Source organism: Mauremys mutica, chromosome 12 (assembly GCF_020497125.1).
Source record: "Mauremys mutica isolate MM-2020 ecotype Southern chromosome 12, ASM2049712v1, whole genome shotgun sequence".
NCBI classification, from domain to species: Eukaryota; Metazoa; Chordata; order Testudines; family Geoemydidae; genus Mauremys; species Mauremys mutica.
This window is the reverse complement of record NC_059083.1, coordinates 56783298-56796777: the sequence shown is the minus strand read 5'-3', so window position 1 is coordinate 56796777 and position 13480 is coordinate 56783298. Positions and strand designations below refer to the sequence as shown.

Here is a 13480-nt window from a genome sequence, read left to right as displayed (position 1 = left end):
TTGGGGTGGAGGCAGCTTTGCTCCAGGCTTTCTTTGGGAAGGGAAAGATCCTTAGCCCGTTCTGCCATCATGCTGCTAAAATTGCATCTCTGGCTAAGTATGAGTACCACATTCTCATCCATTGTGAGCAAGCCTTCCAGGAGAAACAGTTAACTGCATCCAGCCATGTTATGCTCCCGATCAGCGCTTGGCTGTTAGCACTTCCCAATACCCCTTCTATTGTCATTCCCAGCTCCAGAGTGAGGTGGAGAAACCACTGCTCAACTTCAGAGAGAACTTTAAGAAAGACATGAAGAAATATGACCATCACATCGCGGATTTACGGAAGCAGCTGGCTAGTCGCTACACAGCAGTAGAAAAGGTAAGAGCAGAGAATGAAGCAAAGTGAGCTTTGGTGGGATAATCTCATCTGAGACACAAGAAAAAACAATTCATGGAATGCTTCTTTTCAGCTTCTAACTACACAGGAGAGGACTCTCCCAGAGGCTGTGTGTGGTCTCCTGTGCTAAACTCCTAAAGTCTTGTTCTGTTCTGGTGATTCATAGGAAACCAGGGAGGCAGTGTCATGTCTGGAGATATTTTTGTTGCATTGAATTGTGTCTCTAACCCAACCCTTCTCACTCTCTAAGTTAATATATTGCTATGGCATTAGGTGAAAATATCCATCCTGATGGATGCTCCGTGGCCACATTAGCCAGACAGGGCCTGGTAGGGATGTCAATCTAACATGGGTAATCTAAAGTCACCAGCAAAGCCTGTATCAGTTGTATACACACCTTCAGCAGACACCTGAGGTCGTGCCTCATCCCCTGTTCTGCATTCCACCCCTTCTCCTGACTGACTCTCTGACTGGAGAAAGGTCAGGAAAAGCCAGGTGCCAGCACTGTTTGTGTCCTGTATGAAGCTGAAACACAATATTGCTGAATGATCCAGGTGTTGGTTGTTAAGTCCCTGCTGAGCATTCTCACAGGAACCAAACTATATGCTGGAGTGCACATCACATGGCCTTCCCAGACAGCCAGGGACACAGCACATGGAAAACTGTCAGTCTGCACTGCTTACATGGAAAGCACTTTCCCCAGCTGTGCTAAGTTATTTAGACTTATTTCTGAAGCTAGCATTATCCAACCATTTATCCAGAGGGATAATTAAATCAATGGGTCAGAAAACAAATACAGACCCCCTGGGTGGCATCTGCTCAGCATGACATAGACAAAGGAGATAGCCCTCTGCCAGGCTCCATTACCATCAGCTTCAATGCCCTCTTATGGCCTGGCCAGCTAAGCCCAACACCAAATATTCCTCCCTCAAAGTCTTTCAAAGCTGCAAAATTAACCCACCAGTAATTGCCTGTGAAGTCGATGTAGAGAGCCATTATTCCAGCGCTGGGATGTCTGTGTGAACTCAGCACATACACAAGTAGCAGCCTCCAAATTAGGTCAAAATCGCCAATATGTTACGGGAGGCAAGAGAATGTTGGCCTGATTTTTAACTAAACAGGCAACAGCTTGTGCAAAACACGTCTAACTTGTGTGTTTAGGTAACCTCAGCAACTGTGCATACAGACAGGGTACATGTATTCACAGGTGGGTAGCATGATAATGTGTGCCTAGAGTTTCCTCACCTGCATGTACAGTGGCAGTAATTATACTCTCAAATTAGGTCTGTTAACATGATGGAGTAATTTAAATCAAGGTAATTGATTTAAACCATTTAAATCACTTGATTTTTCAAATAAATTGTTAATTTAAATCAAATTAAGGCTTTGGAAAAACCTAATTTAAAATTTTGTTACTGCAACTTCAGATTAAAATATTTAAAAAAAAAGAAAGAAAGAAAGAAAATAGAAAAAAATCCCTGAAATTCTATAACAATCAGAAAACTAAAGAAAAGTTCAAGACATCCACATTCACAATTGAAGACTATAAAATAATAAGACAGTAAAGAACAAGCACCATGCAAATAACAAAATCTGATCAACACATTAAAAATAAGCATTGGAATTTAAAAATCAGTTTTTAATCATGATTTTAAGCACTCTGGTCTTAAATGCTTAGACTCTGAAGAGCCCTTTTCTAGAGCAGGTGAACTGAGCTCTTTTTTGCTTGCTGTCCAAGATACACTTTTTCTTCCCTCAAGTATCAGAGGGGTAGCCGTGTTAGTCTGGTTCTGTAGAAGCAGCAAAGAATCCTGTGGCACCTTATAGACTAACAGACGTTTTGCAGCATGAGCTTTCGTGGGTGAATACCCACTTCTTCGGTTGCATCCGAAGAAGTGGGTATTCACCCACGAAAGCTCATGCTGCAAAACGTCTGTTAGTCTATAAGGTGCCACAGGATTCTTTGCTGCTTTTTCTTCCCTGGCTGCCTAGCTTTATATTTTATCTCTGCTACACAGAAACAGGCTGATATAAAGCACCCTGTAGATTAAACTCATTCTGAATTGCACTGTGAAAGCCTTTTTGTATATGAATTCATTTGGCACATTGAAGGAGCCCAGTTCTCCAACAATGTTTTTTTTTTTCCAGTGGACAGTATTGCAAGGGCTGAGTGTCTGGCTTGCTCCGTTGGTGACTGGGGATGATTCATATTTTTGGACTGTCTGCACTGCTCTCATCATTGTAGTGTCAGTGCCTCACAATCATTCATGAATTTTATCCTCACAACACTGCTGTGGTGCAGGGAAGTGCTATCCCTGCTTTTACAGAGGGGAACTGAGGCACAGAATAGATTGAGGAACTTGCCTAAGGTCACCCAGGAAGCCTGTGGCTGAGTCAGGAATTGAAAGCAGATTCCCTTCATCTCTGTGCAGTACCATAGCCACTGGACCTCCCTTCCTGTAATTGCTCTCACCCATTGCAAGAGGCGAGGGCATGGGCAAGAAGCGGTGGCACACACCAAGCCTTGCACTTACATGGCATAGGAATGTAGGCATTGCCAGGCTGCATCAGACCTGAGGACCATCTAGTCCAGGATCCTCTTTCTGATAGTGGCCAGCACCTGCCACTGCAGAGGAAAGTGCCAGAACCCTGCAGTAGCAGATGTGGGGCAATGACTCCCCATGAAAGTCTCCTCTTACGCCCTCATACTCAGAGCCTGGTAGCAGGAGGGTTGGCATTCCTTTCAACATTCGCTCCTTTTAGTATTTACCATAACAACTCTGGATATTTGTGTAATATAAAAAATGTCCAATCCCTCTTTAAATCTTGGTAAGTTTTGGGCCTCAGTGACATCCAGTGGCAGTGAGTTCCATAGGCTGATTACACATTGTGTGAAAAAGTATTTTCTTTTATCAGTTTTGAATTTTCCACCTTTTAATGTCACCGGTTCTTGTGCCCCAAAACAGAAAGATTAGACCCAGGGCTTCTCCCTCCCTCCTGCAGTGCCCCGTCTCCCTTCAAGCCCCAGACCTGACCCAGATCGCCAGTTTCTCTGCAGGGTCTCCCTTCATCACAGGGAAACCCCTTGCACTCTGGGCCACCAGATTTCAGTTTACCAGTGTGTCTGCACTATGTGGGGAGGGCAGCAGCCCTTCCTCTGATGACACGGGTGTCAAATTGGGGGTGGCAGTATCCCCCCCTTAGCAGCTGCTGGAGATGGGGACCCCAACCAGCCACCCCCAGAAGGTAACAGGAACAAAATGGAGAGGGCTTTGTGTCCCTAACACAAGACCCCTGGGTAATGGGGCAGCAGTTAGGACTATCAAATGAATCTGGTGTTTAATATTGCTAACCCTTATAACATGAGTCATCACTACTTTGGGCTAAAGCTGAGCAATAATCAATTCATCAGTAACCAAAAACCCAACCCCAGTTCATTTCAGATCAACCCAAAATGAAAATTCTTTGGTTTTCTCAGTGAAACAAACATTTTAAGCCACTAAAGGAAGAGGTACCCCCCCACTCCAGATCCTATAGCCTGGTGGTTAGGGCTCTTGCTTTTAAATTGCAAGACTTAAGGTCATAGTCTTGCTCTACATCAGGCACGAGGGACTTGAACTTGGGTTTCTAGGGTTATAGCCAAGGGCCACATTCACTGAGCTGTTGGATATTCTGGGGCTGGAGGTGGGGTGGGCTCTCGCAGTCTCTCCTGCTAAAGCAGTAGCACTTTGTTTAGTATTAAATATTTATTGAGCCAGAGAAAGAGCAGAAGAGTGACTCTGTAAGCCCGGTGATCTGTGCGGCATGTGGGTTCCAGTACCTGCTGCAATGAATAGTTGATTAGTTATACAGAATGGAACAGCTTCAAGAAGAAATTGAGAGACCCACCCCCTGCGGACCCAAGAGTCCAGTGCTTGGGGTACTCACCTACAATATGGGAAACCCACTTATTGTACTCACTACTAGCTCCAGCTGATTTAAAACTATAAACAAACTAAAAAAAAAAAGATTCATCCAGAAAATTTCACCCAGCTCTAGGTTCATTGACTATAGGGTGTAACACCCGGGTTCCTGTAAGTTGTCATTTTTTCTCATGAAATTGCCTGGCCAGGTCCCCAGTGTCTGTGGCTTGTTAAGCAAACAACAGAGCCATCAAGAGCAGCCCTAACAAGGGCTCTGTGCCACTTGGTGCATGATCACCTGTGCAGCTTGCATTGTCACTGCCATAGAGTGTTTTCAGTCTAAGTCAGGAGGGACAGTTCCCTCAGCTTTTCACTTGGCTTCTTGGTTAGCAAAAGAGGTTTCTATCCTTAAACCTAATCACTGCTGAGACAGGCTGGCTGAAGCTAATGAGAACCGGGCTTCAAAGGACACATTAGGTGACATAAAATGTCCCCAGCATGCATATCACTACAGAGTACCTACTTTCTGTACAGGGATGATTTCATTTGGGAGGAGACGGACTCTGTAGACACCGTGAGGCAGCTGGAAGTTCTTCTCCTGTAAGGCATGTCTGGTGTGCTTTGTTTATTCAAGGCCCGGAAAGCCCTGACAGAGAGGCAGAAGGATCTGGAAATGAAAACCCAGCAGTTGGAGATAAAGCTCAGCAACAAGGCAGAAGAGGAGATCAAGAAAGCGAGGCGGAAGTCCACTCAGGCTGGTGAGTGAGTGAGGCTTGAGGTTCATATCTGGTAAACTGAATTAGGGAAGCCAGAGAGGGGTATGTTGTAGTAGATGAGGTGGGGTGCGAAGGGGGCCAGAATGAGAGATGAGGCTGTCGAGATGGGAAGAAAAAGATGTTCCTGGCGAGGTGATGAGCAAGCAGCAGCAGAATTTGCATGTATGGGGGAAGGAAAAGGGAGGAGGAAAAAGTAATCACCAGATTGTGGGTCTGAGTGGTGTGGAAGATGGGGATGTTGTCAACAATGATAGAGAAGTGGGGGAACTGGAGAAGATTTGAGAAGGGAGAGAAGGAGCTTGATTTTGGCCATGGTAAGCTTAACAGATGACAAGACATCCAAGAGGCGATATCGGCAAGACAGGCCAAGCTAGGAAATTGGATGGAAGGAGAAACATCAGTGGTGGAAAGAGATTTGAGAGTCAGCAGCGTAGAGCTGATACCTGAACCCGGTGAGCTGATGAGATACAGGGAGTCAAGTGAGACTAGCAGGGAGCAAAGGGCACAGCTTTGGGATACCCCACTGACAGGGCAGAGGAGGACCCACCGGAAAGGAAATGGAAGAAATTGTCAGGAGGGAAACCAGGAGAGGATATTATTCTGAAAAGGTGAGAGGAAAAGATCTTGGCAAGGAGAGGATGGCTGACAGAGTGAAAAGCAGCAGAGGTGGGTGAAAATGGAGTAAAGGCCCTTAGGTTTGGCCAGAAAGAGGTCACTGGGGACTTCAGTGAGAGCGGTGTGGGTAGAAAGAAGAGGGCCCAACATGTCTTAGATTGGACTTACAAATCTATTGAAAGACAATTTTGCCTATGATTTCTATCCCACTCCTTCCAGTTAGTCAGTGATGGAGCTGTCAGCAAAACCCTTAGTTAAAATTGGCCAATACTTTCTACTATAAGACCCTTATAACTTCACCAAACTTTAACTGTTCAGGGTAAAATTCCCCATGCCTGGTGTCTGCCTTACTCTGAAGTTTTTTGGAACGTTCCAACAAAACTGGTCCAGCTATTTCCAAGAACAGGATGTGGGGAAAATACATTGTTTTGCCAATGGTAAACATTGGCTACTACCCTGTCACTGAGACGCTCTAACGCCTCTGTGGTTTGGGCCCAATCTCACTGATGTCCCATCTGCAGGTCAATGTGCATGAGGCTTGTGGGTTGCTGGCAGGCTGTTGGGGTCAGAGCTCTGGACCTAAATTGCGCAGGCACAAGACACCCAGGGTTACAAGGCTGATAGTGACCAAACGACCTCCTCCAGACAGATTTTGAATGGGGCCCAATCTGGCAGTCAGTCTCTGAACATGCCTACCAGAGTAGGCCCCACAGGTATCTTCCCGCAGGTATCATCATCCGGTTCATGGATTGCAGTAGAACTTAGGCAAGAGACAGGCAGAAGTGCATATACCCCAGTAGGCAGCTAGGGAACTGTTAAAGTGAAAAGTTAGGTGCCAAGTGAAACCTGCAGGGTTTGGTGGCTGCCAAGTAGGGGTTTTGTGGACTCAATGGTGCCTAACACTACGACTTAGGCAGCTAAATCTGAGGTTTAGGCACCTAAGTACCTTTGGGTATCTGGGCCTTATTCTTCATAGCTTTCACAATTACTGGCCTTTACAAAACTATGAATATGTTGGTTGATTCTGTCCACTAGGTGGCAGGAGAGAGCCTTGGGATGATCCATTTGAGACAACACATGATCTGAGAACATCATCAAAACAATGTTGTTTTTTTAATGTAATAGTTTATTTTTGCCTGTCTGTAAATCAAAGAGATCCTCTGGCTCCTGGTGGAGTTGATAAGGAGCACAGAGGCAGCAGCAGAAGCTGTCCACAGACAGTCTTGCAAGGGATGTGCTGCATCTTCCAAAACTTCCATAAATCACTGACTTTTGTGCCAAAATAGCTGTCAGTGGTGCAGGTATCACATGCTCCACTCTCTGTAGACTGGCCATATGTTCTGAGTGAAACACTGGGACACTACTATGGTATGTAACTGGGAACTGTTTAGCTAGAGGAATTGTGTGGGAATATCCCCCCACCCCCTGCACCCTTCAACTTGTCAGAGTGACAAACGGGGGAACTGTACAGAAAAGGACAGGGTGGAGACAAGCTGTATTCATCCCTCTGTGACCTCTCATTGCTCTCTCCTCACCCCAGCCTAGTCCTACCCATTCCCCTCAAATCTAGATCTTCCCTGTTCCCTGCCCACATCCCCTGCCTGCCAATCCACCCTCCCCCTCATTTACAAGTGCAGACATGCCAGCTCTCCCGAATTAATTCCAAGGGACATGATTTCTAAGTAAAATTAAGCCCAACTCCTGTATTCATGAGAGAACTCTCAAATATCAGGATTTTTTTTTCAGTCACTGTCAGGTCTGACAGCGGGAGCCCCTCTTTGTGGGGCGGGCTGACAGTAGCAGCCCCGCCATGCTGCGAGGAGCCAGCCCCAGTCGGCTGGTGCTCCTGATGTCAGCCCTAGTCCCATGGGGGCCAGGGCTGCCACTCTCAGCCTGGGAAGTGGGAGAGGGGACCCCCACTGCAGCCCTCCTAGGCTTGGGGAGGGTGAAGAACCCTAAGGGAAGCAGAGGTGAGTCTGGGACAGCTGACCTATGGCCTGGAGGCTGCAAGGAGTGTGTGAAGTGACGAGGATGGTGGCTGATGGGGTGGGGCCACAGATGAGGGGTTTGGGGTGCAGCAGGGGGCTCTGGGCTGGGGCAGGAGGTTGGGGTGTGGGGGGTGAGGGCTCTGGGGTGGGGGCAGGGATGAAGGGTTTGGGGTACAAGAGGGGGCTCAGGGCTGGAGCAGGTGGTTGGGGTTTAGGGATGTGTGGGGTGGGGGCTCTGGGAGGGAGTTTGGGTGCAGGAGGGGACTCCGCGCTGGGGCAGGAGTTTGGAGCGTGGGAGGGAGTCTGGGATGCATGGTCCCTATGGTGCCACCCCCACAGCACCTATTGGTCGTGGTTCCCGGCCAATGGGAGCTGCAGAGCTAGCACTCGGGGTGGGGGCTACATGCGGAGCCTCCCTGGCCGCCCATGTGCCTAGGGGCCACCAGGATCCGGCAGCCGCTTCCAGTAGCCATGCAGAGTCAGGGCAGGCAGGGAGCCTGCCTTAGCCCCGGGCCCCCGCCGCCAACTGGACTTTTAACGGCTCAATTGGCGGTGCCGACCAGAGCCGCCAGGGTCCCTTTTCGACCAGGCATTCCAGTCGAAAACCGGGTGCCTGGCAACCCTACTCCCTCCACACCTCTCTCCCCCATGCTGAGAACCTTCCACCCAACCACGCCTCAGCGAACCCCCACCCAAGCTCTGAATGCTGCCACACACTCACACACTATTGCCTGCATACACACATACACCCACCAGGCTCAGGGCTCTTCCCCATTCCCTGGCACCCACCACTAGACTCCGAAGCCCCCTGCTCCTGCTGGATCTGGCAGAGCAGGAGAACAGGCAGAAAGGGATGTGTGCACATGATCTGGAGTTGCTCCACAGAAGCCTGAGCTCCCTACTCTGTGCTGTCTCTTCCTGGGATCTGTGCTGCAGGGCAGGAGCCGCATTGGCAGCCAGCTGTGCTGTAGTGTGCAGTATGGCAGCCACTCCACAGGGCTTGCATTGCTGGCAGGAAGGGGCTAGTGAGGGGGCTTCACCACAGTGACCCCGCATCCCTAATGAATAGCTTAATCCAGGAAGCAGATTTACTCTTTCAAAGAAATCTCTGGGCCTCAGCCCCTCCAACCTAACCCAGAGTTTTCCTGGTGTTCAGCCCCAAGATGTCTGAGTGAGCCAAATCCAGAGAGGTGCTGAGTGCCTCCAGCACAAGCTGGGCTCTGCTGCCTTGGCAGAAACCGCAGCTACTGCAATTAAAATCCATGATCTGGAGGTAGCTAGCTAATTGCCCCCGGAATGCTGCTCCATTGCCAAGGCCCTGGACACTGTCTGAGACAGAGCGCAAGGAAAATGGAGCCTGGAATACATAGAATGCAGCTTATTCATTGCTGTGTATAATAATAACTCAGTGCTCACCCCAGGCTCTGTGTCCTTTGATGTGTCACAGCAAGAAATGAGATGGAAACTCATATAATAAATTGTTTACAAGCTGCCCATCTTACCCTGATAATTACAGCTACGGCTGCCTGCCAACAAGCAAAATAACATCCCCTTCCATCAGTCTTCTCTCCAAATGCTAGAGGAAAATACAGCTCTTACAGTATATGCAGAAGGCCAAAAATCCAGGCTCTCGTGGAGCAGGGGGAAGGGAATTCCAGAGCTTAGCGTTCATAAAGAACATGCTGCCCCTGCCCCGGGAGCTCCACTGCTTACAACCAGCAGTTTGGCACAGGGAGAGGGGGTCTTTTAGGCCTGGTCTACACTAGGTGGGGGGATCGATCTAAGATACACAACTTCAGTTACAAGAATAGCGTAGCTGAAGTCAACATATCTTAGATTGACTTAGAATCACTTACTTCGCGTCCTCGCGGCGCGGGATTGACGGCCGCCGCTCCCCCCGTCGACTTTGCTTCCGCCTCTCTCCGCGGTGGAGTTCAGCAGTCGATGGGAGAGCAATCGACGATCAATTTGTCACGTCTACACTACATGCGATAAATCGATCTCCGATAGATCGATCGCTACCCGCCAATCTGGCGAGTAGTGTAGACATACCTCCAGGCTCCAAACCAGAGAGCACAGGCGCCAACTTTCCCCGGTGCTCACGCCCTCCCCGCCTTGACTCCACCCTTTCTCCATCCCTGCCCTGCCCTCATTCCAACCCCTTCCCCAAAGTCCCCGCCCCAGCTCCGCCCCCTCCCTGCCCCTATTGGACCCCTTCCCCAAATCCCCGCCCTGGCCCCACCTCTTCCCCAAGCACGCCACGTTCTCCCTCCTTCCCAGCCTCGTGAAACAGCTGTTTCTCAGCAGGAAGCGCTGGGAGCTAGGGGGGGAAAGCGGGCACACGGTGCACTCAGGGGAGGAGGCAGAGGTGAGCTTGGGGGGGTGGGGAGCTGCCGGTGGGTGCTGAGCACCCACCAGTTTTTCCCCATGGGTGCTCCAGCCCCGGAGCACCCACGGAGTCGGCGCCTATCCCTGGGAGTGCTTTGAAGATCCAAATGGACACTTTGATCTGCACTTGGAACCTGCTAGGCAGACAGTGCAGCTTACAAAGCACATTGGTAAAGGCACCCCCTAACAAGCAGGCTGCTGCATTTCTGCACAAGCTTCGTCTTCCAAGCAGTCGCACACGATAGTCCCCATTCAGAGAAGATTGGAGTAGTCTAATCTTGCACTCTTAAAGATGCTGGATGGTCGGTGGTTAGGATGCTAGCCATGCGCTGGGGAGACCCAGGTTCAGTTCCTTGCTGTGTCACGCACTCCCTGTGTGACTTTGGGCTAGTCACTTAGCCTCTCTGGGCTGCAGAAATGGTGGGAATTGCACTGCCCTCCCTCACGGGAGTTGTGCAGCTACCTGTATCAGAGACTGTGTGAGGTGCGGAGGTGCTGTGCTGATAAGTGACAAAGGGGTGGATAAGTGTTGCAAAGACTGCATGTGAAAGGAAAGAGCTGACTCACTTTAACAGGCCCAGATGGGGGAAAAAAGCACATGTACCGCTGTGCAAACCTTGAGCAGCAATGGCAAATCTGTCCCATAAGTACCCTGAATTGTGAACCTGTATAACACGGAGCAGCTCTGCTCCCTCAGTCACTGGTCCTGATACAATTCTCACCAGTCCTTTCAGGGTTTTCCCTTAACATTGCCACCACTTGGTTCTCCTGCGAACACTGGGTTGCTGTACTACTGTTGAGATTGCATCTGCTACAGACCTGGGGCTGGGTGCCAGCAAAACATTGTCATCCGCGTTTCTTCACTAAAACACTTAGGAAACTCCTTTCTGCATTTAAGTGGGAGTAGAGAGAGATCGTTGCAGTAGCCCGTCATGCTTCCTATAAGGAATAGTGCAAATACTGTGGCAGTGTTACCAACTAAAAAAGTCAGCTGGGTGGTTGTAGTCTAAAATGCCATCCAGGGCTTCTATGTTTACCTGGTCTCAGTAATTTCCATATTGAAAGTGCTCAGATCACTAGGAAAATGATCTTGAATTTCCAGGCCTGTCAACTCAATGTGTGGTGACCTTCTCACAAGTGAGCACACTCTGCAGGCCAGGTTAGACCCTAAGTTCTTCTTCAAGTAGATGCAGACGTGTATTCCACTTAGGTGTGCTGTTGGTTCAACCTCCCCTACCCTTCCTCCCTATCCCAACCTGCCCACTCAGAACCAGAGCCGCACCCTCCATCTTGTGCTCAGCTCCCTGCACCTTACGGCATGGTTGCTGCATGATTGGATGAAGAAGATTGGCCTGTGGGACATAACTGATGTAGTCTTCTATCCAGGACAACTTTGAGTACCTGCTACATCTTCAGAAATTGGGCCTTGTGCTCAGTTCACTGAGCGTGCCTCTGGCAGCAGTAACAGAGTTTCACCCTCCCAACTCCCCTATTTAGGGAAAATCAATTTTTTCCAATGCCATGGTGACGAGATTTGTAAAAGGACTTCTCCATTTACGTTCTCCAGTCCTAGAGCCTGTTCCCTTGTGGAACCTAAACATGGGTCTGGCAGCTCTTACTGAGCCCTCAATTCAAGCCCGTGGCATCCTGTCTACTGCCCTTTTTGGCTCAGAAAACCACATTCCTGATAGCCATTACGTCTGCAAGGAGGGTGTGTGCGGAATTCTCACACATCTCCACCGACATGGTAACTTTATGACCACACTCAAAGTTTTTAACCAGAGTGGTCTCAGTTTCATTTGAACAAGGTGGTATAGTTGCCTGTGTTTTTTTCTAAGCCGCATTCATAACCAGAGGAGCAGCGCCTTCACACATTAGATGTCAGAAGATGTCTGACCTTCTACCTGGACAGGACTAAACTCTTCCATGCTTCACCTCATCTGTTTGTGTCGGATGCAGACCATATGAAAGGACAGGCAATCTTCTCTCAGACTTCCTGCATCAAGATTGCCTACGAAACAGCTTCAGCTGTGCCCCCTCAGCAGGTCCAAGTCCATTCTGCGAGAGTGCAGGTTACATCACTAGCGTTCTTAAGTGACGTCTGAATATCAGATATTTACAGGACTGCTGCATGGTTGTTGATACAGATATACATTTACAAACCATTATGCCATTACTGTGGCATACAGAGTAGATGCAAAATTTGGGATGGTGGTCCTGCAGTCTGTTTAAATAGACTCTGAGCCCCATCCCTGGGAGTACTGCTTGTGAGTCACCTAAATAAAATACACAGCTGCACCTACTCAAAGAAGGAGAAACAGTTACTTACTATAATTGTATTTCTTCTAAATGTGATGCAGGCGTATTCCACGACCCACCTCCACCCCCTCTGCATCAGAGTCTCGTCTCTGGGCATTCAGTGTGAACGAACTGAAGGGGGTCAGATTGGTGCCGCCTCATATGCCACGGGGACAGGTTATGGCCATGAGGCGCGAATGCCACCCTTCTACAGGTATTGTTAGGTAAAATTCTCTGGCTCTAGGTGCTCTGGGCGTGCACACACCTGAGTGGAATACACAGTCCCATCACATCTCGAAGAACCACAGTTACAGTAAATAACTGTTTCTTCCTGATATATTTTTAAAATTTCATGGCCATCTAGTTTCAGCACAAAACAGGGATTATACCCCCTGTTAAACCCAGTTTCAAATGCAGTCTGAACTGTGGAGTTGCTACCAGGCAAGTCCAGAAATCATTGTTTTCAAATTCTCCTAGTTTCAGTTTGTCATAAGTTGTTGTTTTAAACTTTTTATTGCTGCTTTTACTTTTCATCTTAACCAGGATGTATTTTGAACTGAAGTTGCCTTCTTTCATGACTGCAGAATTGTGGCTTTTTGGGCACCTAGTAAAATGTTTTTAAAGGAATTCCAATTATCGTTCACATTTTTGTGTGTAGATCCCTCCCCCCCCACCCATCCAATTAGTTTTGCTAATAAATGTTTTCAGCTTTGGGAAACTGGCCAGCTTGCCCTTTTCTAGCACTGAGTATATGGTGAGATTGTTTTCTGTTTGCACGTAACAAATCTAATATGGATGTGCTCTAGTTCAACCAGAAATTATGGCTGTTCTGTTCCGGGGGTCAAACTAGATGACCTAATGGTCAATTCTAGCCTTCAAATGTATGACTATAAATGAAAAGTAACCTGTCACTTCCCACTCCATTCCTTTATGGGAACTAGGAGGATGACTTACTGATATCTTGATCTTCCCAGGAGATGACCTAATGCGTTGTGTGGATCTTTATAATCAAGCCCAATCCAAGTGGTTTGAAGAAATGGTGACCAGCACTCTGGTATGTATCAGTGTGTAGCATTTTGTGTTTCTAATACTGCTCTTTTTTTTTCTTCTCCTTGTGATGAAAGCCCTTCAAGA

The 13480-nt window shown here is 48.3% G+C and overlaps 1 protein-coding gene across 1 annotated transcript in view; it reads left to right on the top strand.

Moving 5' to 3' along the window:
* The window catches only part of GAS7 (growth arrest specific 7), a 234432-nt gene that overhangs the window by 203962 nt on the left and 16990 nt on the right, over positions 1-13480 (top strand). The window contains exons 10-12 of the mRNA XM_044981822.1: positions 233-361; positions 4916-5039; positions 13321-13400. Coding sequence (XP_044837757.1) covers positions 233-361; positions 4916-5039; positions 13321-13400 — 333 coding nt within the window. The remainder of the gene's footprint in view (positions 1-232; positions 362-4915; positions 5040-13320; positions 13401-13480) is intronic.